This window comes from Taudactylus pleione, unplaced genomic scaffold, assembly GCF_031769625.1.
Source record: "Taudactylus pleione unplaced genomic scaffold, aTauple2 ptg000579l, whole genome shotgun sequence".
Lineage (NCBI taxonomy): Eukaryota > Metazoa > Chordata > Amphibia > Anura > Myobatrachidae > Taudactylus > Taudactylus pleione.
In genome coordinates, this window is record NW_028284981.1 from 347,983 (window position 1) to 372,856 (window position 24,874).

Consider the following 24,874-nt stretch of genomic DNA (forward strand, 5'->3'; position numbering starts at 1 on the left):
TAGGATTCAATGCAGACACAACAACGTTCATACTAGTATATGAGTCCCTCAGATTGATGTTCCCTGACAGGTGGCCATGCCCTGATATATTATGTACACTTCCTTGTCATGCTGCATTCCTGGCTTCTTATGGTTACAGGTCCCACATCATACAGATCTGCTTTTCACAGGAGGACCCGCGGGCCCCTGGGCTCAGAAATCCAGTGCAGCGTCCCATCTCTAATTGGAGGTGACATGTGCATCCTGTGTACTTTCCACTGGCGGTTACACATCACTGCTCCCCCGTTCTGTCCGCCCCGGCATTATAAATATTCCTCCAGGCTATGACACAGGAGTCTGATTGCTGGGAGATCGGCATGGGGTGCAGGCCCTTTCACTTGCAACTTACACTTATGCTTGGGGGCTCCTAACTGACTCCTTTAAATGGGCAAATGGTTATATCCATTCCCCAAAAAGTACTTCATATTTGCTCCAGCCCTGGTCCTATACTGTTAATGGGATATATTTTGTACCTTCAAGTGGCATTAATGGAGATGTACATTTCTAGGCATTAGGAGTGGGGTGACCACTAGGTGGTAGCATAGAGCACCAAGAATAAGGGGTGCCTACAAGCACTGGGTGAGTGACATAATGGGGGGGGTTTAGCAAATCTCTAAAGAGGACAAGTGCAGGTGTTGCCCATGGTAAACAAATTAGATTCTAATGTAACTTTCATTTCTATTAATATTGGCGGATCTCCCAGAAAATTGTACTGTGTATGTGTGTGCGACCTGTCCGAAAATATAGATCGGTCCGGCATGCCCGATCGTCCAGCATGTCAGGCCAATGCGATATTTTGAGGTTACAAGTCAGCCACGTCGGGCAGTGGATGCGCAGCCGCGGCCGACCGACGGTCATTTCCCCTACTCCTTCACAGGGGAGTAACGGGGAAAAATCTCCTCCCCAGGTGAGAAAGACAGATATTGGGGGAGATTTATCAAGGTTTTGAAAGAGATAAAGTGGAGAGAGATGCCAACCAATCACTGAGCCAGCTCATAACTGCCATTTTTCAAACACAGCCTTTGAAATGACAGTTGGGAGCTGATTGGTTGGTACTTTATCTCTCTCCAGTTTATATCTCTCCAAGCTTTGATGCATTTCCCCCCATTATTGTGTGGCCAATACACTGTGACGAGTGTACGGCCATGAAATCTGCTGGGTGTCAGGCTGCCAGATAAAAGGTCTTTCGATCTGACACACATTTTATCTGCCAGTGTGTGCCCAGCATAACTAATGTTTTCTATGCAATAAACCATTGTTCAATACTTTACTGAAAACATACAGGCAAACAAAGGGGTCATACTCTGAGTGCAGGCCACCAGTATTGGTGTATGAAGTAAGAAAAAAGAATATATTTGATATATATATATATATATATGTATATATATATATATATATATATATAGTAACGGGATGTAGTCATGTGACCACAATTACAACAGCAGAATGTCGGCTAGGAATTTAGGGTTAGGGTTCGGAACCCCCGTGGGAGGGTTAGGTTTAGGGAATGGTAAGGGGGGGTTAGGGTTAGGCACCACTGGGGGAGGTTAGGGTTAGGCACTGGGGGGAGGTTAGGGTTAGGCACCACTAAGGGAGGGTTAGGGGGGGGAGGGGAGGTTAGCATACTTACCTGCCTCTGTCGGGATTTTCATCCTGTCGGGCAGCCACTGTTGGGATTTGAACCAGCATTTCAATCCCATTCCATTGTAACACGGGGTATAGAAATGAGGACTCCAGACAAGCAGGTACTTGGTGTAGCAGACACTGCACCTTAGCATACGTGAGGTCAGGCCTGCACACACACAGGCACATAAGAGTGCTGAGACATTTACTTTTTATGTTGTTTGCTTATTTTCTGTTATGTCTGTGGACCTTCCAGGTCCTGGCACCCTAATGCTAACCACCACCCCTGGCCTATCGCCTGGCCAATTTGTCCTGCATCAGGGACATCAAGGAGCATCAGGTGTGTGGGAGTTTTAAACCCTTCCTGTGCTCCAGTGATTATTCCAGTTGGGTCTGTGTAAATGTGAAACCCTGGAATTCCACACCTCCACTGCTACTGCAGAACGAGCAGGTTCACTCCAGCCTCCCACCAGAATGTGGGTAATTCAGGTGAGAGACAATCCCTCTCACCACAATATATATACTGTATATATATCTATCTGTGGGGGTGCACCCAAGAGTGAAGTCAATCAATAACAAAAAATAGCAGGCGCTAATCACGTGGTGTAGTGTAATAAGGGCCTGATGCAGGGTTGTATGCTAATGCCGCCGCCGCCTATTCCGTATCTGTCTACGCAGATGCTATGCAAAGATATGCAAATGTCCCTGACTCCGGAAGATGCATTGAGTCGCTCACCGGTGGTTTTGCAAAGTAAAGCATCTGCCTACAAAGCCGCCGCCTCATCGGTCGTTTATCGCAGTCCTGAGTGAGCCTATGGTCCCGCAGGATGGCTGTGGGAACAGAGACGGCGGAACCATAGTTCTTATGTACGTGAACGCAGACGCCGAGTGTGACACGCCCCTGAGATGGCCGTGACACTCCTGCATCCTTTGCAGACTCCCCCAAAGACTTCCTGACTGTCAATCACACTGTGAGTAAAAAGTCGCTGTGTACGACTACGGTAATGTACCTTGAAGCATGTGCTGTGTGACTTAGACGCATTGGCGGCTTACTGATATCGCTCAAATCCGTAAACATCGGTATACCATTATAATGTTGAATCAGGCCCTAAGACATCAACCCCTGACAGGATACAGCAGGTATTGTGTTAGTAGGCGAAATAAAGTAGATTCTAGGAAAAAGGAAAAGAGTAAAACACTCCTATTAAATTCCGGCACCACAGTAATAATCACATTACATTCTCTGGGGATCTCACAGATACAGATACAGCATATAACATGATTCCTGGGGGTAAATTTACTAAAGTGAGAGTTTTTAGAAGTGGAGTTGTTGCCCATAGCAACCAATCAGAATCTACTTAACATTTAACTAGCACCTTCTAGACCAGGGGTGGGGAACCTTTTTTCTGCCGAGGGCCATTTTGATATATATAACATTATTCGCGGACCCAGTGCAGGCCACGCCCCCTCCTCGTGACATCATACAGGGGTGAGGCCACAATGCTTGAGGATGCTCTGGGGAGCTGTAAGGGCAGCGGTGTAACAGTCTGAAGCGTCTTCAGGATGCTCCAGGCGGTACTGCTGCATAGATTCTGGCTGCAGGGTGACATTCTAGGCACCCTGCTAGCCAGATGAGGCTAGCAGAAAAAAGCTCAGAGGGCCAGACCAAATGATGCCGAGGGCCTTATATGGCCCCCGGGCCTGAGGTTCTCCATCCCTGTTCTAGACGATAATAGCTAGATCTGATTGGTTGCTATGGGCAACATCTACACTTCTAAAAACTGTCACTTTAGTAAATTTATACCCTAAAGTATCAATTCATGATCACGTATTATTAAGCGGGCAATGCTCTATATTATAGTTTATGTAGCTCAATATACCATGAGAGAAGTATAAGGTACTCTAGAAAGTCCCGTAGCTCTTATGTTGAGAATACATATAATTGTTAATTTGTTACCACATATGAATAAATATTAATTAAAAACAGAAAAAAGCTCAATGTGACCATGTTATCAGCATAGTAGTGATTATAACTCACACGTGTGGCCCCCCCAAATAGACCTTGCTAAACAACGGGGAGTGGGTACAATATAATAGTCCCTGTGTCCACATGAGGGGCAATAGGGGGAACATTTGCACAAAAATACACAATTGATCAGACAGTTTCAATATAATCCCTGTGTCCATATGAGGGCAGAAATGGCACTGTCTCAGGGTGTGGTGTTGTGCTACAGGGCAGGATCAGGTATATTCTGTATTAGAGAAGTCGGAATTCACCATAGGTTTGTGGTGAGATGCCATCCGCAGTCACCCCATCCAGGCAGGATATCAAATAACTCTGAACCATTAGCTCCAGCCGTGCACCTAAATAGGAAAATATTAGTCACACTTCCTCTTCCCTGTGTGGGAAAGTCCTTTATTTCAGAAACACTTCATACAAGGAGCATACGCCCATATGAATGAACGGCTCAGAGAGAACACACAGTTACAAATGGTAGTGTCAGCACTGTAACTAATACGTTACTTGTATTCTAAGGTACCGTGAGCCACAAAGCACTCATTAAAGGATCAGCAAGCGGCATAGGGAAGACTTAGGGCCTGATTCAGAGGCGCTCGCTATTTGCGAGCGCATGCTCTGAATTAGGGCATGGAGGATTTTTTTTTTCCTTTTTTCCTGTCCGCTCGCAAAGCTGTGGGTGCCCACCCACAGCTAGTGCGAGCGGGCAGGAGATGGTCACGATTAACGTAACCATCGAGCTTACGAGGAGACCCAGTGGTAGGGTCTCAGGCCTCGCAAGCCCGAGTGGACTTCCTGCTCTAATAGAGCAGGAAATCCACTACTGACATCACTCGTGATGTCAGTAGGTCTGCCCACAAACGGCAGGCGTTCCTTCGGGAACGCCTCCGTTTGTTCAGCCACCCCCCCTCCCCGCCTACAAAACGGGGCAAGCTGTCGATCAACATTGACAGCCGGCCCGTTTTGTTGCGAGCCCCGGAGCGAGTGATTTCTCACTCGCTACGGGGCTTGCGCACGATGCGCATGTGTAACAACCCGAACCCACTATACCTGGTGGCTTACCCAGTTCGTTATCCTCAGGTGGTGGATGTACAAAGGTTCTCTCCAATTACGTTTTCAGAGAGGCAAGCTCCTAAAATAACACTTAAACTTCACACAACTTGGTCAGGAATTTAGAATACAATTTTGACAAAAACCATAAACTTTATTTAGCAGGAACGTTTCCATAATCGACTTTGCTAGGCCACATTCTCCGAAAATAAGATTATATATTGAAACACATATTTCTATACCCTTACATGTGTAACTTTAAAATTCAACAATATATTTATATCCCTATGTTTACAAGGAACTCAATTAATTAATTTTACCAATTTATAATACTACTTTGACAATAAACCCTTCTAGCTAGTTTTATACTGCAGTATAATGAATCACTATTACAGTATTTGAAGTCTCACAGTCCTAACCTAGGTTATAACCACGGTGGTGCACAATCCTTTCTCTGTCGATTTCCTCTGACTAGATTGTTAGTTGTTAATGGCATTTAGTTCTGGTTTAAATTTGTCTGCACAAAACTATTGTATGCTTATCGGAGCTACTGCCTGTAAATCCGGACACTACTGATCCAGCAAATAGCCATGTACAGTTACTCTAATATCTCTCTCCGTATGATGAGTAGGACTGGCTAAATAATAAGTTGGCTTAATGATAACAAGTCTCACTTTACACAGCTCCTTCATCTATCTCTTACATTTACATCTGCTAAGGCTTCCTGCCACTGAGTAATCTATGGAGGTTGAATACTTTGGCTGTGAATGATGTTTTGATTAATCCATATGTCCTGCACTGTAAGGGTGTATTTAACTCCACGGACTCACTGGCTACACTGTAGTCAGAATCACCTCTCAATATGTCCTTCACTACAGAGGGGCTGCTGCAACTTTCACTCCTATCTATGTAGCTGCTCAGTGTCTCCTGTCAGCTCCGGAGCTATCAGGTATATAGGCTGGGGGTGTGTGTACACTTTCAGTTTCACGATTACCTTTGCTCTGGCAGACACCAATCAGTGTGCTCACCACTTCCCCGCACCGCGCAGGGGCCGTTCTCAGTCTTCAGCCGGAATGTACCATACTGCAGCTGACAGGGGTGTAGCATTACCTTTGTCAGAGGACTCTTCTAGCAGCAACCAGTCTGCCCACCTCACGCAGATGCCGTTCTCCCCTCCTTGATGGGCTGTCAGATGCTGAGAGGGGGAGCTTGGGGCTGCCTCTCCTCTGTGACAGCTGCACCTCCAGGTCTGCCTTCCTAACTGGAACAAGTCACAGAGGGGGGTGTGGCTTTGGTTCTCAGCTCCACCTGAGTCCGCCTTCAGCTCTGAAGTCACTGCACTGTGCTGCTGCCCTCACCGACAGCCGGGACACACACACGCTGAGGTAACCTCCACAGCGCAGGTCTGCCCTCTCCCTAAGCTCCCTCAGGACTGCTCTGTAACCGACCTAACTGTCCCCCTCAGTCACCTGCAGCTGGTTCTAGCAGGTTCTGCATCATGTGACCTCCTGCTGACTGGAAGAGTCCATATTTCCCCCATTGGAGGGGTAGTCCAATAGGGCAATAACACAGGGGTGGAGCACCATAAGTACACTATAAAGATACTGTAGATACAACATTGGCCACATTTTAATACATTGACATTTGTTTAAAAACAACATTTTACATATATATATATATGCGTATCTTCAACATGTGGTGCACCCAGGTTCTGGGGTACCACACATGCGCACTGGCCCACCATCAGCTGTGCGCTTGCGAGCGGGTCTGAATCAGGCCCATAATTCTTACAGCATTATGGGGGAGATGTATCAAACCTTCCCAACAAGACTGGTGGAGAAATTGCCCATAGCAACCAATCAGCTTATAGCAAACATTTTATAGACTGTACTGGATACATAAAAGCTTGGAGCTGATTGGTTGCTACGTTAATCCTTCAATTTCTCCTCTTTAGAAGGTTGGAAGCAACTCCCCCTATGTACCTAAGATGCTTCATGCAGCGAGATACAAGGGTACACTCTGTCTGAGAAATAAATAGTTGGATTGATTTTGCTTGGTGATCCTATTGTTGTATCGAAAGAGATTTGAGGAGCTGTCGACAGACTGTTTGGGGGGGGGCTCAAAGTTTGCAGCCAAGGAAAAGTTCCCAAAAGCTCCGTAAACCAAACGAATAAACAAAAGTATATCTTGTATTGAAAGTGTCTGCATCTCTTACTCACAGTGGGCGAAGCCATTTTATGGGCAGAACCAGTATTCATGCAGGTTCAGCTGATCAATTCACAAGGAACTATTGCATCACAACTTCCATGTAACTTTTTAAGCTTTGGACAGTACTGTAATGTGAATCCCACCTGCCCTGCAGATGGGGGGTTACAGGATTCGGAATACCCAGCAATCACCACCATTGGTGAGTTTTGCTTTGTGAATAGGCATCCAGAGAGAGACGCACATAGTGACATAACAATATGTGTGTGCACAGGACCCCCCTAGGCAACACAAACTACTGTGTTCATTTCTGCTAGGGGGGGAATCTCTCAGGGCCTGATCCCTGTCCAAGTTACAGCTAGGACACCATTCCTGCCAGGTGACAAGCAGCTATTCAGAAAGGTTTGACAAATCGTCATTTTTAACCATACTGTTCCTCCCAAATGTCTTGATTTAGGCATTACAGTCCTGATTTGAGGACTATGGGGTCTATTTACTAAGCAGTGTTAGGAGACAGAGTGAAAAGTGATAAGAAAGTGATAAGGTGCCAGCCAATCAGCTCCCAACTGTCATCTCACAGGCTGTGTTTGAAAAATGACAGTTGGGAGCTGATTGGCTGGTACCTTGTCACTTTTCACTCTGTCTCCTAACACCGCTTAGTAAATAGACCCCTATGACTGCTTTGTCACAGTCATGCTGGAAGTTCGGGGATATATCCCGTTCGCTGCTGCCCTGACCCCTCATTTGATGCTGTAAGTTGTATCATGTTCAAAGTGGTATGCATGCCCCATTTTTGGGGGGTCAATTTTTTTTTTAGTGTGTGTGCTCTGCGCCTCTTTTACCCTGCAATTTCTTTCTGGTGATTTTTCGGTGAGTTTATAAGTTGCAGGCTATTACATGTGACAACTTGTACCGTTCACATTATGAAAATCTGTATGGCGTTTCGCATCTAGTAGAGAGTGATTGTGGTGGGTTTCTGGCGATTTTACCTCTACTCGCGAACTATTACATGTGGCGACTTCAATCTCGCTGGAAACTCGTGGAAAAATCCCCACTTTTCAAAAATCTGAGGCTATTTATACCCCAGAAATGTCTCCAAAAGTACCAAAATAGGCTCAGCACAGGGGTGAACAGCTGCCTTAGCAGCAGATGGGTTAAGGAATTAATGTCTAAAAATATTCATCCTATAGTACTTTACTTTGCTTCTAAAAGAGTTCACCATTCAGTACAGTTACCATTGTTTGCCTTCTCTCAGCATAATCCCTTTACCTCTCTCTGGGTCTTCCTGCCAATCTTATGGAAGAGTGAAATTTTTTTAATAGTGTAGTAACTGACCTGGTGACAAGGATAAGAGTGGGGAATAATCTACATGTAACATAAGATTCATGCAACCCATACTACTATGTAAGAATGCAGCTGCATCAGGATACACTTATAGCACATCAGGGTACAATAAATAAATATAATACAATGTAATAAAAACCCTTTAAATACGTATATATGTTGAAACTTACCTGTCAACTACACTCAGTGGTGGCAGCTGTTGTGGGAGCTGAACGGATAAGTATATACGAGAATTCAGTTGTGCTGTGACAAAATGGCTGCCCCCACTGTGTGTGGCTGACAGGATCTCTTTTGTACAGCACAGTACCTAGAAAGTTCCCATAAGCGTATGTTATTTTTGTCTTTCTCTTGTTTATAGGACACTCTGTGAGTCGCATAACTGCTTAATCACCTGATTGATCCGTTGCTGCAGATTCCCAGCGCAGGTCAGTGAGTAATATTGATCTGTTTCTGGTATATCAGTGATCTGATAGATCTGCAGTGGGGGAAGTGGGTAAAACCGTTTACTCTCTGTATACAGCCTCTGTGTAAGAGGAGCAGACCATTAATGACACATATGTGTCCATCTGTGTCTGTATATGAAGGGGCATTTGCAACGTATATCATGATCTCCAGGATAATGAATCCTGTTTAACAAGGATGCTTGTTCTGCGACCGCCAGCTCAATATGCAGAAATATGCTCTATCATGGGGGTGATTCAGGCTCGGACGGATTTGCTATTGCAGATGCTAGCATGGCAGCAGCTGCGATAGCTCCAATATGGTAATGTAGCAGGAGGCATCATGCCTCCTGCATGCGTTACTGATCCGAGCTGTGGGCCTGATTCAGAGCCGCTCGTAAGCGGCCGCTCGTTCGCTCCGAGCGATGTTCGCACAACTGCGCATGCGTATGGGTAGTAATACACATGCGCGAACCAGTCATTGCGGTCGGAAATTGTGTGCTCGCAAAATAGCGAATGCCTGCTAATTTGAGTGACAGAATGAAGCGTTTGTGGGTGGTAACAGGGGAAGGTGCTTGAAAACGGGGAGTGGAGATCCGAACGCAGGCGTGCCAAACGGTCAAAACGGGCATTTTAAGGGTGTGCATAATTAACAAAGCAGCGTCATCGAGCACGTCACTTGGTTGTTTCTTAGCCTGAACTGTTCGCATGATTGCGGTAGGAAAATGCTACCACAAGCACTGCGAGCAATTCATACGCCTTTCGATGTACTCGATTAATCTAATAAATAGCGGAGATGACGTAGGATGCGAGCGGCCAGGGGGCGTTTTTAAAAAAATAGCGAGCGCATGTTTCGTTCGCTCGTTCAGACATAGAGGCGTCAACAGACCGCAAAGAGCAAGCGCTCTATTTAAATATCTGGCCCCTTTTTCTGAACGAGCGAGCGCAAATAGCGTCCGGCTCTGAATCAGGCCCTGTGTCCGTGGATCCAGCATTGGATCATCTGCGTGATCCTCTGTCAGCTGGGTGACCATAGGGTCACTCAAGCCCGCAATCACAGTTGCTCAAAAGAGGCCAAGAAGCCTGGACGGAGATCTTGGCCTCTCTCTCTGCACTTGTTTGAACAGCCTGATGCTGTTTTGGCATCCCCGGGCCCTGAGTCCCCTCTGGCAGTACGGCAGTATACATTTTCTAGGCTTTGCTTTTGTGGCAAACATGAAATTAGGGCCCACTGAGCTTGGGGCCCCCACCGGTGGATCCTGTATTAACTTCAAGGGCTGAGTTGGTATCTGGGTCAGTGATGGACTTTCAGAAAAATATGGCAGCGATAACAGTGCCACTGGTGTGTGGTTTTCAGATTTAGCCCAGCAGTTGTAAGAAGGCAATACAGAACCCTTTACAGTTCTACACCACACGTCATAATACTTATTTTTAAACTGGAGGGTACAGATGTGTCTTCATACACTATTGCTACAGTCAGGCCAAGCAGTCCCTCCCGGCGCGCCAGGTGCCCCGTGACCCTGCTTGCGCCGATCATCTTTATTGCATATTTCCGACATAAAATGTGTCTTTAGTTGCAATTCAATGCAACTAAGGGCCATATTCAATTTGGAGCGAAAAGCCGTTCTCTGCAAAACTTTTTCGCCGATAGACTTATCCTCGTATTCAATTTTCACGACTTTTCGCCGGAGCGAAAAGTCAATGCAACCGACCCAGCGACAAAGTATCACCTATGAATAGGTGGCAAGAACAATTGCAGAATTGGGGTTTTGGGGTGCAGACTTCCAAAAACCACACTGCACCCCTTGGACAGTCCCCCAAAGGTAATCTGTGTAAGAAAAAAAAATGTAAAAGTGCCACAGGACACCCCAAAAAAAGGTACTTTCAGTTTGGGGGTAAAAAAAAAATTGGGGTACAAACTCTGAAACTAGCGAAATAGACTCAGGGGGGTCCCCAAGTATGCCCCAGGTGTTTTTTTGATTGTGGGTGGTTGCGGCAGGTGGATTTTTCACTTTTTTTTATATCTTCACATTAGCAAGTTTAAAATATGCTAGCACCCATTTTCATGTACCCCAAATGTGATGGGACTACTTACTTTTCAAAAAAATGTTGCTAAATGCTATTCTTCACCACTTTACCAGAGACGCTAAATAGCACCTATTGAGACCCCAGATACCTAAAGCAGAGCTATTCGAGGGTACCCATAGAGAACCCCCATGTCAGAGCATCTTTTGGGGGGTGTCAGGCTGATTTTCTCAAAAATGACAGGACTTTTTGCTGATTTCCTTTTCGCCGGGTCCCATTTTTGCCGATTTGAAATTGAATACGGGGAATCGCGGGGACGAGCGCGATGCTTTATCCCAGCCAAAGCCTCCAATGACGGTGAAAAGACTTTTCGCTCCAAATTGAATATGGCCCTAAGACTCATCAGGAGGCGGCACTGATACATTTGATATGCGACACTTGTATATCAGTGTACGACTGAGTCTGTATACATATATGCTAAGTTCTTTTGTGCTTAGCAGACAGATATACAAGTGTCGCATATCATATTAATCAGTGCCGCCTCCTGATGAGTCTTGTCGCATTAATATGTGACCAAGCACCATTTTCGGCCAGCAAAGATGCTCAGCACAGGCAGAGTTGCACTGGACCTGGCGGATCACTCACGCGTATTGAGATTAGGTGTATGCAGACATATCTGTAGATGAACATAAATATCTGGTGAACCAGTCACAGACAGGATCGTGCCAATGTCTTAAGCCCGGTACACACTAGACGACATCTAGTCCGTTCCGGCGGATCGGACGACATATCGACCACATCGGGCAGTGCGTACCCGATATGTCGCTGACGATGCGTGCTCCAGCACGTCGTCAGCGGCATCGCCCGTCGGACCTGCATGCAGGTCCGACAGGCGATATCGTCAGCGGGGGTCATGCTGCCGAATGCAGCAAGGCCCCCATTGTCGCGCCGTTGCTCACGGCATTGGTAAGTGTGTCCGCACTTGCCGATGACAGCACCTCGTCAGGACCCGCCACACGACACATCGCGCTGGATACACATCATTTAGTGTGTACCCAGCATTACCCAGGAAAAGGTTACAGTATTAACAAAGGTTATAAAGTATATTTAACAGTTATTTATATACTGAGCTAGAATTGTTCTTTCTTTTACCAGAGGCAAAATGTCCCAAAACAAAGGCACGGTGGTCCTGGCTTACAGTGGGGGTCTTGACACTTCCTGCATTCTGCTGTGGCTGAAGGAGCAAGGGTACGATGTCATCGCCTATTTGGTAAGTAATGGTACACACACAAACGGGGTCCTGCCATTCGGGCACAGGTGCATTCCACCATTAGCCAGGTTTTCAGTGTCCCGAAAAGCGGGCAGGCTTACTTGTTCATTGAGACCAACGTACATGGCTGTGCCACGGGATACAATCGGGAAACCGGCTGATGTGATCCCGATAGCCGGCTTCCCAACTGCTTTATCCCGGCAAGGGTTAAATGACAGGCGTCTTCTTTATTTAGACGCCTGTCATTTTCCCGACGCCAGGAGACAGGCGCCGGCATCCCGATCGGAGGGTTAGGTTTAGGGCACCCGGGGGGGACTTAGGGTTAGGCACCCCCCCCGGGAGGGTTAGGGTTAGGCTAGGGGGAGGGAGGGTTAGGCATAGGCACCTCCGGGGGGGACTTAGGGTTAGGCACCCCCCCCGGGGGACTCAGGTTTAGGCAGCGGGGAATGGGGGGCTTGCGGTTAGGCACTTAGAGGGGGGATTAGGGTTAGACACTTGGGGGGGAGGTTAGGGTTAGGCACCCCTAAGGAGGGATAGGTTAGGTTAGTTTTTACTTACCTCAGGACGTTCGGGATTTCCAGCGCTGTCGGGCTGCTGCTGCCGGGATCTGTTCCGCTGTCGGGCTGCCGCTGCCGGGAATCGAACCAGCCGCGGTATTTCATACCGATTCCCTGTGGCACATGGGCAGTATCATCCTACAATACATGTGCTGTGAGTCCGTGATTGTGGTTCCATTCTATCTGATCGAATCCATTCGGACATTAATCATATACACCGGCCCTTTTGGATCCCATGTATGGGACCATTTATTACAAACTTTCAAAAAAGCTCCCTCTCCATCAAGAAAATAGAAACTGAAACTCCTTAGAAGTGTTAAATTGCAGTGCACATGTGATCTGTGGTCTGTAATACTCTGTGGATCCTTGCCTCTGAGCCGGCCCTAGTCTCTCCAGAGCGGTTATCTCTAACATACATAAAAGTGTGTTACAACGTACACAGTTCAAGTGTCATTACCAGTTTTGCTCTGGGTGAGAACTACTGCATCCCGTGCAGCCTGTAATCCGAAGTTGCCTTTATATATGCTGATGTTGGAGGTAGATAAACTATTACCTTTGTGACCATTTTATATGTTCTCTGCAAATTAGAGGAGCTGATGTCAGTATTGCCTGCAAATCATATGGAAGATAAGAAATAGTATATGTCACGATCAGAGGAGTAGAATCCCCTACTGAGGGGATGGAAGCTGACGTCCCTGGATAAGATAGGAACCGTAGGTGTGGGGCCTGGATATATGACCTCATCCACGAGTATCAAACGTTGGTGAGACCTGTCCAAAGGCGAGGAGTCTAACCAACTGGGAGGTGTTCACCAGTGACCCCTCCAAGTGGGATATGCGTATTTATTCTGCACCCAGCTGGCAGGTTGCGGCCCTTTGGATAGGTGTCTGATACTATGGGAATGGAGACAAATACCCGGTGGCCCTGAAGGTATACTTCTACAAGAAGTACAGAGAACTAGTATGAGTAAGGGGTAAGTGCTTGAGGCACTGTCTGGACACAGTATGGCATTATCAGCTTACACTGGAGGAGTGAAAGATGCACAATTGCGTCAGCAGGTGGTAGAACAACGCACACAGGCAAGATGTTAGGACGCACTGTTGCACAAGGAGTTGGCACTTGTATCGCACACAGGCAAGATGTTAGGACGCACTGTTGCACAAGGAGTTGACACTTGTATCGCACACAGGCAAGATGTTAGGACGCACTGTTGCACAGGGAGGTGGCACTTGATTCTCGAGGAGATCGCATAGGGAACCTGGAAAGGAGATCCCGTAGGGAACCTGGAACGGGTTATCGGCAATACACAGGGTAGCGATAACGTTGCACAGGCAACTTCCTTCTGCCCGGAGACTGGCTTTATACCCTAAGGTAGCAGGTTATTGGTGGACAGCATCAGCTGACCAACACCATGCTACCATTGGGTCAAGGGCACTCAGGTGATGTGAACTGTCATGGCTGCGTCCATGACGGCTACCGTAGAAACCAAGGCACAGTGCAACACACGGATATCCACATGGCTCTAGATATAATGTTCAGCGGGTCTCACGCTGCCGCATCTGGCGTCTGACCACCCGATGGGATCAGGGGAAGCCGGCGCCGCGGTGAGTAACGGCTTATCCTAGGCCGCAACCTGACAGTATACAAGTATTAGTATTTCGCGGCCAGTGCTCTTTTGCATGTAGGAACGTCACCTTTTTATGGCAAAATTCTGCAAAGTAATCCCCTCCCTCGCTCTTCCTTACCTGGATCACAACTGTCGTCCCCGGGACCCCTGTTACTGTCCGTTGTTACATCGGGGTCTGATCCGTGAACAGGTAACACGCGGAGACCTATGTTATCATCATGCACCGAGCTGCCAAGCTAATTTTCCCTTTGCAATGACTATTGACGCAAAGCATGAACCATCCCACTTTAATATCTTATAAATCATCCTTTTAAAATTCAGCTTCCTCAAAGCCTCTCCACCAGCTTCTTACGGCTTCTGATTTGTTCTCACATAATTGGGCCGTAACACTCAAAAAGTTTAACTGTAACCAGTGACAACAAAACAAAAAGTTGCATAATTCAGTGCTCCACTTTATAGCTAGAAACATAAGTACATTTTTAACCTTAACAGGTAGTATATAGCATTCTTTTCACATTTTATTAGTAAAAAAAAATAAATCCAGATTTTCACATGTTCATCACTTTATTTAAGTCTCTCCATGACTTAATAAGTCATCAGGAGGAGATTTCACAAAAATCTCCTCCCTGACTAAAAAAATTCACAACAGGTCCAGACCGTTTTTTTTAAATTGATACAGTACAGATGACCGTATTTCCCATTACAGGACTGGGAAATGCGGCAATCTACAATGTATCATTCTGCAATTGTGAATTATTTTTTTGTAAGAAGCCGCATATAACTAAGAACTGGCAGCACAGTAGCCTGGAAGTGGTTGGAAGTGTTGCTCACTAATCAGCAAGCTGCCAGCATCAGCCCAGGGTGATTATAAAATGAGAATAGACTCATTTACTCGATCTGTACTAGTTCTGGGTGGGATGTCCTGTTTAGTGGGTGTCAACAGCTTCTTTGGACACTTGAATTGAGGGCCTGATTCAGAGCCGGACGCTCTGACCAGAGCGCTCGCTCTGAATCAGGGCCCTCCTACCTGAGCGTCCATGATGATGGTCGTGATGGTCAAGACCATCGCGACCATCGGGCTTGCGACGAGACCCTGCAGTAGGGTCTCGCTGCCGCAAGTCCCAGGGAGCTTCCTGCTCTGATCGAGCAGGAAGCTCCCCACTGACATCACTGCTGATGTCAGTGCGGCCGCCCACAAAACGGCAGGCATTCCTTAAGGAACGCCTCTGTTTGTGAAGCCACCCCCCCGCCAAACTTACAAAACGGGGTGAGCTGTCGATCAACATCGACAGCCGCCCCTTTTGTAGAGAGCTCCGGAGCGAGAGAATTTCTCTCTCACTCCGGGGCTTGCACACGCGCAGTACAGCCTAAACATCGACCCGGTTGCGAGCGCTCTGCGCTTGCAACCGGGTCTGAATGAGGACCTATATCCTGTGTCAGCACAAGCCTATATCACACTGTAACAATCTACTGGTGTTTCCTAGTTGGATTTCCATGTAATTGTCATTTACCCAGAACTAAAGTCTATTCTACGTTTGGAATGGATTCATTAATGGTCATTTGAGAAGTATAGTACCTGACGGGCTGTAGAAATCATATTTTGGGGTAGATATAATAGCCTGCGAGAAGTTAGCAATTTAGCTGGTAGATTTAAAGCGGCAACTTTTTGAAAGTCAAAACCAAGTTGGTCTGCCATCTAAAAATATTTGGCACTTTAAATCTGCCAGGCTAAATTGCCGACCTATGGAGGCTGCCTGCAACTGGCAGGTTAATACGTTATACCCCATAGACTCTAAACAAAAGACACGGTTCTCCTGTGCTTTCACACCGTGTTGTGCCAGAGGGGGCTATTTCTTTAATAACTTTTACCGTCAGTCTTCCGAAAACATCCGTTTGATAAATTGGCCCCTCCTCATCCCACCATGATGATGTCAGCAGCCCTACAACAAGAGTAAGTGCTGAATAACACCATGGCACCCATGGAGGACAATATATCAATTATATTATATCACTATAGCAGTCATTGCCCACGTAGCATTGCAATACACTTAGGGGTAAATTTACTAAAGGACGATTTTGATTGATTAAAAATCGATCTAAACTGATATAAAAAAAAGTCTGTTAGTAAATGTGTGATTTAGCCCCAGAAGCACAACATCATGTTGATCGATCTAGATCTATTGTCAATCAATTAAAATGGACCTTTATTAGATTTACCCTGTAGACCGTTTCATTTCATTGTATGCTCTATATACGTACATTATATACTTTTTATTGTTTTTTGTTTTTTTTTGTGGCCACAGTTGCAAAAGATACAGTAGTAGTTGTATTAGCGGTACAAGCTGTTCCCTATTGTGCGATAATTGTCATAATTTGTTTTATTGTGGGCAAACAAGGTGTCATTTAAATCTTTTCCTTCTTTCTAGGCAAACATTGGCCAGAATGAAGACTTTGAGGAAGCTCGGAAGAAGGCATTGAATCTCGGAGCAAAGAAGGTAATCTCCTTGTAGGCAGATAAACGTGTTTAGGGCCTGATGGTTGGTAATGCAGCCACTATGTCAGCGGCTCGGGCGATAGCGGTTAATCTCAGCCTTCCCTTTGTTCTTGGCGGTGCGATGGAGCGTCCGAGCGTTGAGACGTCCGCTTTCAGGCTGCGCGGTCTGTGCAGTTGCGTTGGAGAATGTAAACACACCAACATCGACATTTGCGATAGCCTCGGGCTTACTCCAGCTACTCTCCTGTAATCCAGCTAAAAATGGCCTCTGCAGCTGTGGATTTGCCCCACCAGACACGCTCGTGACTCCCCCGTTACACGCCTATGACACAGTCTTTGCGATCACTTTAGGTCCCCTCCCTGATACGCCCGGGGATCGCAAACCCCTTCTCATTTGCGAACGGCATCACACACAATGATTTGCGATTGCGCAGTAAAGGTATTTGAGATTTCTTGCGCATGCACGGTAGCAAAACATCGCTCAGCTGCGTAAATATCTCCACTGCGGCCATCTCTGAATCAGGCCCTTAGTTCTGGACACTTTTGCAGGGATATTTAATTAGGAATTTTGAACATCTAGAGCCCCCGATGATTTGTTGCTGTGCGGTGTTGGCAGTATGGCCGGTGACTGACGTCAGGTGCGGAGTAGGACAACGGGAAACGTGTCCATTGATGTTGGAATAAGGAGCTTCCACCTATATATTACTGGGCTTCTCTCTTTCTCCAGCTGGAGACATTATTGTCCCTAATAGTTGCTGTGTTTGAGCTAAAGCTGCTGTACAAGGAGGGATCTAATACGCCAGCCCCAGCCTATATTTCATTGTTGTCTTCTAAGCCCTCATTGTTCTCCGGCCCGCAGGTCTTCATAGAGGACGTACGTAAGGAGTTTGTGGAACAGTTCATATGGCCGGCAGTCCAAGCCAATGCCATCTACGAGGACCGATATCTGTTGGGCACTTCCCTGGCACGTCCTTGTATTGCCCGCAAGCAGGTGGAAATTGCCAAAAGAGAAGGGGCGCAGTACGTCTCTCATGGGGCCACGGGAAAGGTAAGTCTTGTCCATGAACATTCTCAATAAAGCTTTGTCTGTGTTGAACAGCCAATAATTGTATTACAAATCCACTCCCAGCTCGCGTCTCTCCCCACACATCCTCCTCCATTATTTGTAGGCGGCTGATAATGATAAGTAGCAAAAACTAAATGTTTTTAAAGGTGCTCCCCTCCTCTTTGTCTTACTTACCCCGTACCCTCACTTCTGCCAACTTCCCACCTCAGCCTTGGCAGCACCATTTAACTCCCTAAACATGTGCTTAGTAAATGTGGGTGAACTTGCAGATGAGCGGACTTTGCGCTGCACCTCAGCAGTTCTATGCTCTCTATGTGGCCTCCCCCTACGTCCAGGAGGGATTTAGCCTCTGCTGTTAAACTTCACAGTATTGTAAACTGCGTCCAAGAAAACTTGTCATCAGGTTTTACGGGGTTTTATTTTGCCTTTATTATATAGTATCTTGCGCCGTGCTGTACAGACCTGAGAAATTAATATTGTGCGCTTTCTCTATGGGCCTGATTCAGGCCTGCTCGCGGCTTGCAAGTGGGTCGATGGTCCCTCATTGTGCATGCGCACGCCGGACCCGGCTCCGGCGTGCGCATGCGCAAGACCCGGCCAGCAACAGGCGCTCCGTCGCTACGGGTCTCGCACCAAAACGGGGCGGCTGTCAATTTTGGACAGAAGGAACGCCTACCGTTTGGGGGCGGCCTCAGTAGTGAGATTCTGGCTCTATTACAGTCGGAAGCTCACTGGGGCTTGCGATGGACGAGACCCTACCACAAGGGTCTCGTTGCAAGCCCGATGGTCGCGACCATCACCTGGCCGCTCACAAAAGCTGTGGGTGGTCACCCACAGCTTAGCGAGCGGCCAGGAGGCCGGCTCACAAAAAAAAATGCCGTCCTGATCCAGAGTGAGTGCTCTGAAAGAGCGTCCGGCTCTGAATCAGGCCCTCTGCTCTATCCGGGCCCAGCTCTGATCTAGAGAGGAGGAAAAAAACAGGAATTGAACGTAGTGCAGTCTGGAGCTCGGTGCAACAGCCGTCTCGCAGTATTAGCGCAGAGAAAGCGCTATTTTCCCTGCTCTCTCCCGGGCTAACAAGCGTACAGAGTAACTGTGTTTTTTATTGATGAATATGTTGTGCATATAGGTACTATGTAATACAGGTGTATACAGGAAATTGAGAAGCTAGTGACATGTCCTTTCTAAAGTGGAACCAACCAACAAATGCAATTTTAGGTGGTTTTAAATATGATCAAGTCATTTATAGTGGTAATTCATCAAAGCAGCAGCAGCACACATGGACGTGCAGGAGATAGAGGGTGAGGGTCTGGAAAAACCAATAATCCACGAAACAGAATATTGAATTTCCAACAGCATTACAGAGTATTTCAGCACAGCAAACACAGAGGCAAGAATGAAGGGTTAGCGGCAAGACCTTGGGCCTAAATACGGACAACAGTGCAGATAGAGATTTCAGGCACCTGTTAAACTGGTGAAGGATTGTGGAGCTGCAATTCCTCTTAGCTGTCTTCCAAAATCTGGATCCCCTCTGTTCCCCCAATAAGAGCTCTGCACTCATCAGTGATCACGGACTAAATAATTGTGCAGTGCATAGAGTTGCCCACTAGGTGGCACTGTGTCATAGGGGGTGGGAATGTAGGTCCCTCTGGCTGTATCATTGTGTAAGTGATGTATGGAGGCACTAGATCACTGGTAGATTACCAGCCAGTGAGGCACATCCTTTTCATAAATGTTGTTATAGAGCAGTGATTTCCAACCTCAGTCCTCAAGGCACACCAACAGTCCTGGTATTAGTGATATCCATGCTTAAGCACAGATGGTTCAATCAAAGTAACCGAGGTACAAATTAAGGGGGTCATTCAGACCCACTCGCGAGCGGCAGTACGCTCGCAAGTGGGTCGATGTTCCCCACTGCGCATGCGCACGACGGAGGGAGCTCCGTCGTGCGCATGCGCGAGACCCGGCGAGCGACGAGCTTTCCATCGCTCGGGGTCTTGCACCAAAGGGGGCGTGCTGTCGATGTTGATTGACAGCACGCCCCCTTTGGTGGGCGTGCCGGGGGCGTGCCTGCCAGACGGAGGCGTTCCCATGGGAACGCCTACCGTCTGAAGCCGGCCCCACTGACATCACTAGTGATGTCAGTGGGAGTGATTTTGCCAAAATCCAAAAGCCAAAATCACTCCTGGCCTTGCGGCTGGGAAACCCGACCGCAGGGTTTCTCTCGCAAGTCTGATAGTCGCGAGGGTCAAGACCATCGCGACCATCTTTTTGCACGCTCGTATATGCTGTGGGTGGTGACCCACAGCTATACGAGCGTCCTGGAGGACGCTCCATTTTAATGGAGGAGGGCCCTGATTCAGAGCGAGCACTCTGGTCAGAGCGTCCGGCTCTGAATCAGGCCCTAAGTCACCTGTGCTCAAGTATGGCTATCCTTAAAACCTGGACAGTTAGTGTGCCTTGAGGACTGTGGTTGGGATCCCCTGTTATAGAGCAATATATGTGTTGTTATTTAAAAACATTAAGGTTAAAATAATAATTAAAAATATATATATATTATTTGAATAAAGCATTTTTAATGGTTTATTTATTTAAAAAATGTTTTATCATTTTTATGAATATGTTATATATATATATTTAAATTTTATAAGGGTAGCAGATACAACCAAACTGCCAGCTCATATACTGGCACATCTGGAAGACAGGTTCGGGAAGCAGTAAGTTACGTCTCACTGCTTCGGGCCAGAAACAATTATTCAAATGGTAAATTTGAAAGAAGAACAGAAAACAGCCTCAGAGGAAAAATATGAAGGGAATTCTGTTATTACGGCAGGAGAGGAAGTTCAGCTAGTCCTGGATGAGCGAGGGCAGAAAACACAACTGCAGGCAAAAGCAAACATGACCTAAAGTACACCCTGATCAAACTAAACCTTGTACAGACTAAATAAAGAATAAACACCAGGTCGGTCGTTCAGAGAAAGTTCAGGTACTGACATTTAGAATACACAGAAATCCACTTTGTGGAAAATGAAGTTTACTGGGACAAAATATTCCCTACACAGCAACAAGAAACGCTGTAAAGCAAATAAACAACTACATCATCGCATCATTTCCCAGACACCATGGTGGAAATCAGTAGGGAACGCGTTTTGCATCTGTGCCTCACAGAAGCTATTCTATTGCAAAAAAAACCCCCGCTGTTTAAAAAGGCCTAATTTACGCGCGTTTGCTCACACCACTAAAGTTGCCGAAAAGTTTAGAGCTTTACTTGTGATAACGTCTTGTCGCAGAAACAGGTTTGGCTTTGGTGCACTGCCTTTTATTAAGGTAGGACAGACATTCAAGATGAGCAGCGATTCAGGCCGGCCAAGCACGTCAACCACAGATGACAAACTTGCCGTGCACCCAGTAGCGGCTCCAGGCACGGGCAGGCCGGTCCGTCGCCCAGAGCGCTACTGTTTCCGGAGGGTGCAGGAAACGCCCACCTCCCTCCCAGCGCTATAGTCCATATTTAAACTCAGGGCGAGGGAGCGGAGGAGGGAAAGGGCAGCAACACAGGTCGGCCCTGCGTGCACCAACACAAACCCGTTTCGGTGACTTGACATTATCACCGTACACCTTGACAAGTTGGCGATAAATTTCAGCTGCTGATGAGCCCTTTAGACAAAGAAATTTTATCACATTACGCACCTCAATGTGTGACCATGCCCCGCCATGTCACATCTGATGTTGGGAACGATATGACTGACATGAAGCGCGGTCTAATGGCCGTGAGCTCTGGCCTGGCAGGAGATCTATGAAAAGAGGCTCCCGAAGAAATCTAGATCCATTTTAGCAGATCCCAGCCATCCTAACCATGCTCTCTCTGAGAAATTGCCATCAAATAGGGGTTTTAGAGCTGTGCGTTCTCATACAAAACGGTTGCACAACAGTTTTTTTCCTACTGCAGTACGTATGTTAAATGACTGTAATAATCCTGATCGCTTGTTGTTTTTGTGATGGTTTTTTTCCTTATTATTTTAATAGTAGTGTAATTGCTGCCTGTGTTATTATTTGGTATAGTGCTGCTTGGTTTTTTCATTGACATCACTTAATGACAGTAAAGTAAAGTATAGTAAGTATAGTATAGTATGAGATTAGATTGAAACAGAGGGCCTGATTCAGACCCGCTTGCGAGCGCTGAGTGCTCGAAAGCGGGTCGATGTTGGCCAAGTTCGCATGCGCACGAGGGAGCCGGCTCCGTCGTGCGCATGCGCGAGATCCGCATAGCGACGGGCAAGCCATCGCTATGGGTCTCGCTACAAAGGGGGCGTGCTGTCGATGTTGAGTGACAGCACGCCCCCTTTGGTGGGCGTGCCGGGGGCGTTGCTGCCCAGACTGAGGTATTCCCATGTGAACGCCTCCGTCTGGGGCCGGCCCCACTGACATCACAAATGATGTCAGTGGGAGTGCTCTCGGCTCTGATAGAGCCAAAGGCACTCCAGGGCTTGCGGCAGACGAGACCCTACCACAAGGGTCTCGTCGCAAGCCCGATGGTCGCGATGGTCTTGACCATCGCGACCATCTTTTTGGCCGCTCGCTAGCTGTGGGTGGTCACACACAGCAATGCGAGCGGCGAAGAGGCCGCTCTAAAAAAAGAGAGGGAGGGCACTGATTCACAGCGAGCGCTCTGTCAGAGCGTCCGGCTCTGAATCAGGCCCAGAGAACGTTACACACGTGAGAGGTCTTGTTCACTTACTTATTGAACCACCCTCGTATTTCCCTCTCACTATGGGAAACCTCAATACTGGACCAAACCATGAGTGTCAAAATAGTTTATCTACCAGCCACTAGATGGCGATAAAGACCCACCTTTTACATTGTTACGTTGTTTTTGGAAAGGCATTGAGAAGAACTAAATGGTAATTATCTCAGAATAACATAATAATGGGCAGGCAGCAGGTATTATTATACAGTGCTGGAAATATATTGGCACTTCAGAAGGCTGCAGTGAAATTATTAGTAAGCGCTTTAACTGACTTAGCAAAATATAAGATACATTCTATAGTTGGGTTATTTGATTTAACCATGAGAAATAAGGGCAGCCTTCCTTGTCTCCCTGACACCCTCGTAAACACACACAATGCGATTGGTGCAGAGCTGGGAGCAAAATGGGTGGAAATGACTCAAATGAAAAAATAGCGTGTCTCCGCCTCGGTAGCACGTGCGCCTGGCTGATAGCAAGTCGCTATCATCAGTGCCCCCTAGCAGGTGCCATTGAGCACATATCCTTACAGGCATATACAGTCAGGTCCATAAATATTGGGACATTGACAGAATTTTCAGATTTTGGCCTCTATTCACCACCACAATGGTTTTGAAATGAAACAAACAAGATGTGCTTTTACTGCAGACTTTCAGATTTAATTTGAGGGTAATTACATCCAAATCGGGTGAACGGTGTAGGAATTACAACAGTTTCAATATGTGCCTCCCACTATTTAAGGGGCCAAAAGTAATGGGACTATCAACTCAAAAGCTATTTCATGGACAGGTGTGGGCTATTCCCTCGTTATTTCATTATCAATTAAGCAGGTAAAAGGTCTGGAGTTGATTCTAGGTGTGACATTTGCATTTGGAATCAGTTGCTGTCAACTCTCAATATGAGATCCAAAGAGCTGTCACTATCAGTGAAGCAAGCCATCATTAGGCTGAAAAATCAAAACAAACCCATCAGAGAGATAGCAAAAACATTAGGTGTGGCCAAATCAACTGTTTGGAACATTCTTAAAAAGAAAGAACGCACCGGAGAGCTCAGCAACACCAAAAGACCCGGAAGACCACGGAAAACAACTGTGGTGGATGACAGAATAATTATTTCCCTGGTGAAGAAAAACCCCTTCACAACAGTTGGCCAATCAAGAACACTCTCCAGGAGGTAGATGTATATGTGTCAAAGTCAACAATCAAGAGAAGACTTCACAAGAGTGAATATAGAGGGTTCACCACAAGATGCAAACCATTGGTGAGCCACAAAAACAGGAAGACCAGATTAGAGTTTGCCAAACAACATCTAAAAAAGCCATTACAGTTCTGGAACAACATCCTATTGACAGATGAGACAAAGATCAACTTGTACCAGAGTGGTGGGAAGAGAAGAGAAGGAAAGGAACTGCTCATGATCCAAAACATACCACCTCATCAGTGAAGCATGGTGGTGGTAGTGTCATGGCGTGGGCATGTATGGCTGCCAATGGAACTGGTTCCCTTGTATTTATTGATGATGTGACTGCTGACAAAAGCAGCAGAATGAATTCTGAAGTGTTTCGGGCAATATTATATGCTCATATTCAGTCAAATGCTTCAGAACTCATTGGACAGCGCTTCACAGTGCAGATGGACAATGACCCGAAGCATACTGCAAAAGCAACCAAAGAGTTTTTTAAGGCTAAAAAGTGGAATGTTATCCAATGGCCAAGTCAATCCCCTGACCTGAATCCGATTGAGCATGCATTTCACTTGATGAAGACAAAACTGAAGGGAAAATGCCCCAAGAACAAGCAGGAACTGAAGACATTTGCAGTAGAGGCCTGGCAGAGCATCAGCAGGGATGAAACCCAGCGTCTGGTGATGTCTATGCGTTCCAGACTTCAGGCTGTAATTGCCTGCAAAGGATTTGCAACAAAGTATTAAAAAGTGAAAGATAGATTTAGGATTGTTTAGTTTGTTCCATTACTTTTAGCCCCTTAAAAAGTGGGAGGCACATATAGAAACCGTTGTAATTCCTACACCGTTCACCTGATTTGGATGTAATTACCCTCAAATTAAATCTGAAAGTCTGCAGTTAAAGCACATCTTGTTTGTTTCATTTCAAAGCCATTGTGGTGGTGAATAGAGGCCAAAATATGAAAATTCTGTCAATGTCCCAATATTTATGGACCTGACTGTATGTACCTACATGCTGGTCTCTTTGGGGTACGGATTGAACCTTTCATTCCCTCCCTGGCCAGTCATAAGGTTTGATATGTACCAAATGCGTGCGGGTCTGTATAGGCACATTTCCGTGCGGATATTTTCTGAGCTTGCGCCAACGTGTTGCCGTTGGAACTTTATGCCAAGTTTTCGCTGTTTGTTTGAT

At 46.6% G+C, this 24,874-nt stretch overlaps 1 protein-coding gene across 3 annotated transcripts in view; it reads left to right on the top strand.

Moving 5' to 3' along the window:
- ASS1 (argininosuccinate synthase 1) overlaps window positions 1-24,874 on the top strand; it is a 108,845-nt gene that overhangs the window by 12,624 nt on the left and 71,347 nt on the right. For 2 of the 3 annotated variants that reach the window (XM_088453476.1, XM_088453474.1), the window contains exons 2-5: window positions 8,637-8,703; window positions 11,899-12,013; window positions 16,624-16,692; window positions 17,551-17,739. In XM_088453476.1, the coding sequence (XP_088309602.1) occupies window positions 11,906-12,013; window positions 16,624-16,692; window positions 17,551-17,739 (366 nt within the window). In that variant the 5' untranslated portion in view covers window positions 8,637-8,703; window positions 11,899-11,905. Of the gene's footprint in view, window positions 1-6,020; window positions 6,115-8,636; window positions 8,704-11,898; window positions 12,014-16,623; window positions 16,693-17,550; window positions 17,740-24,874 lie in introns of those variants that run through there. The other variant, XM_088453475.1, reaches the window with a different exon arrangement.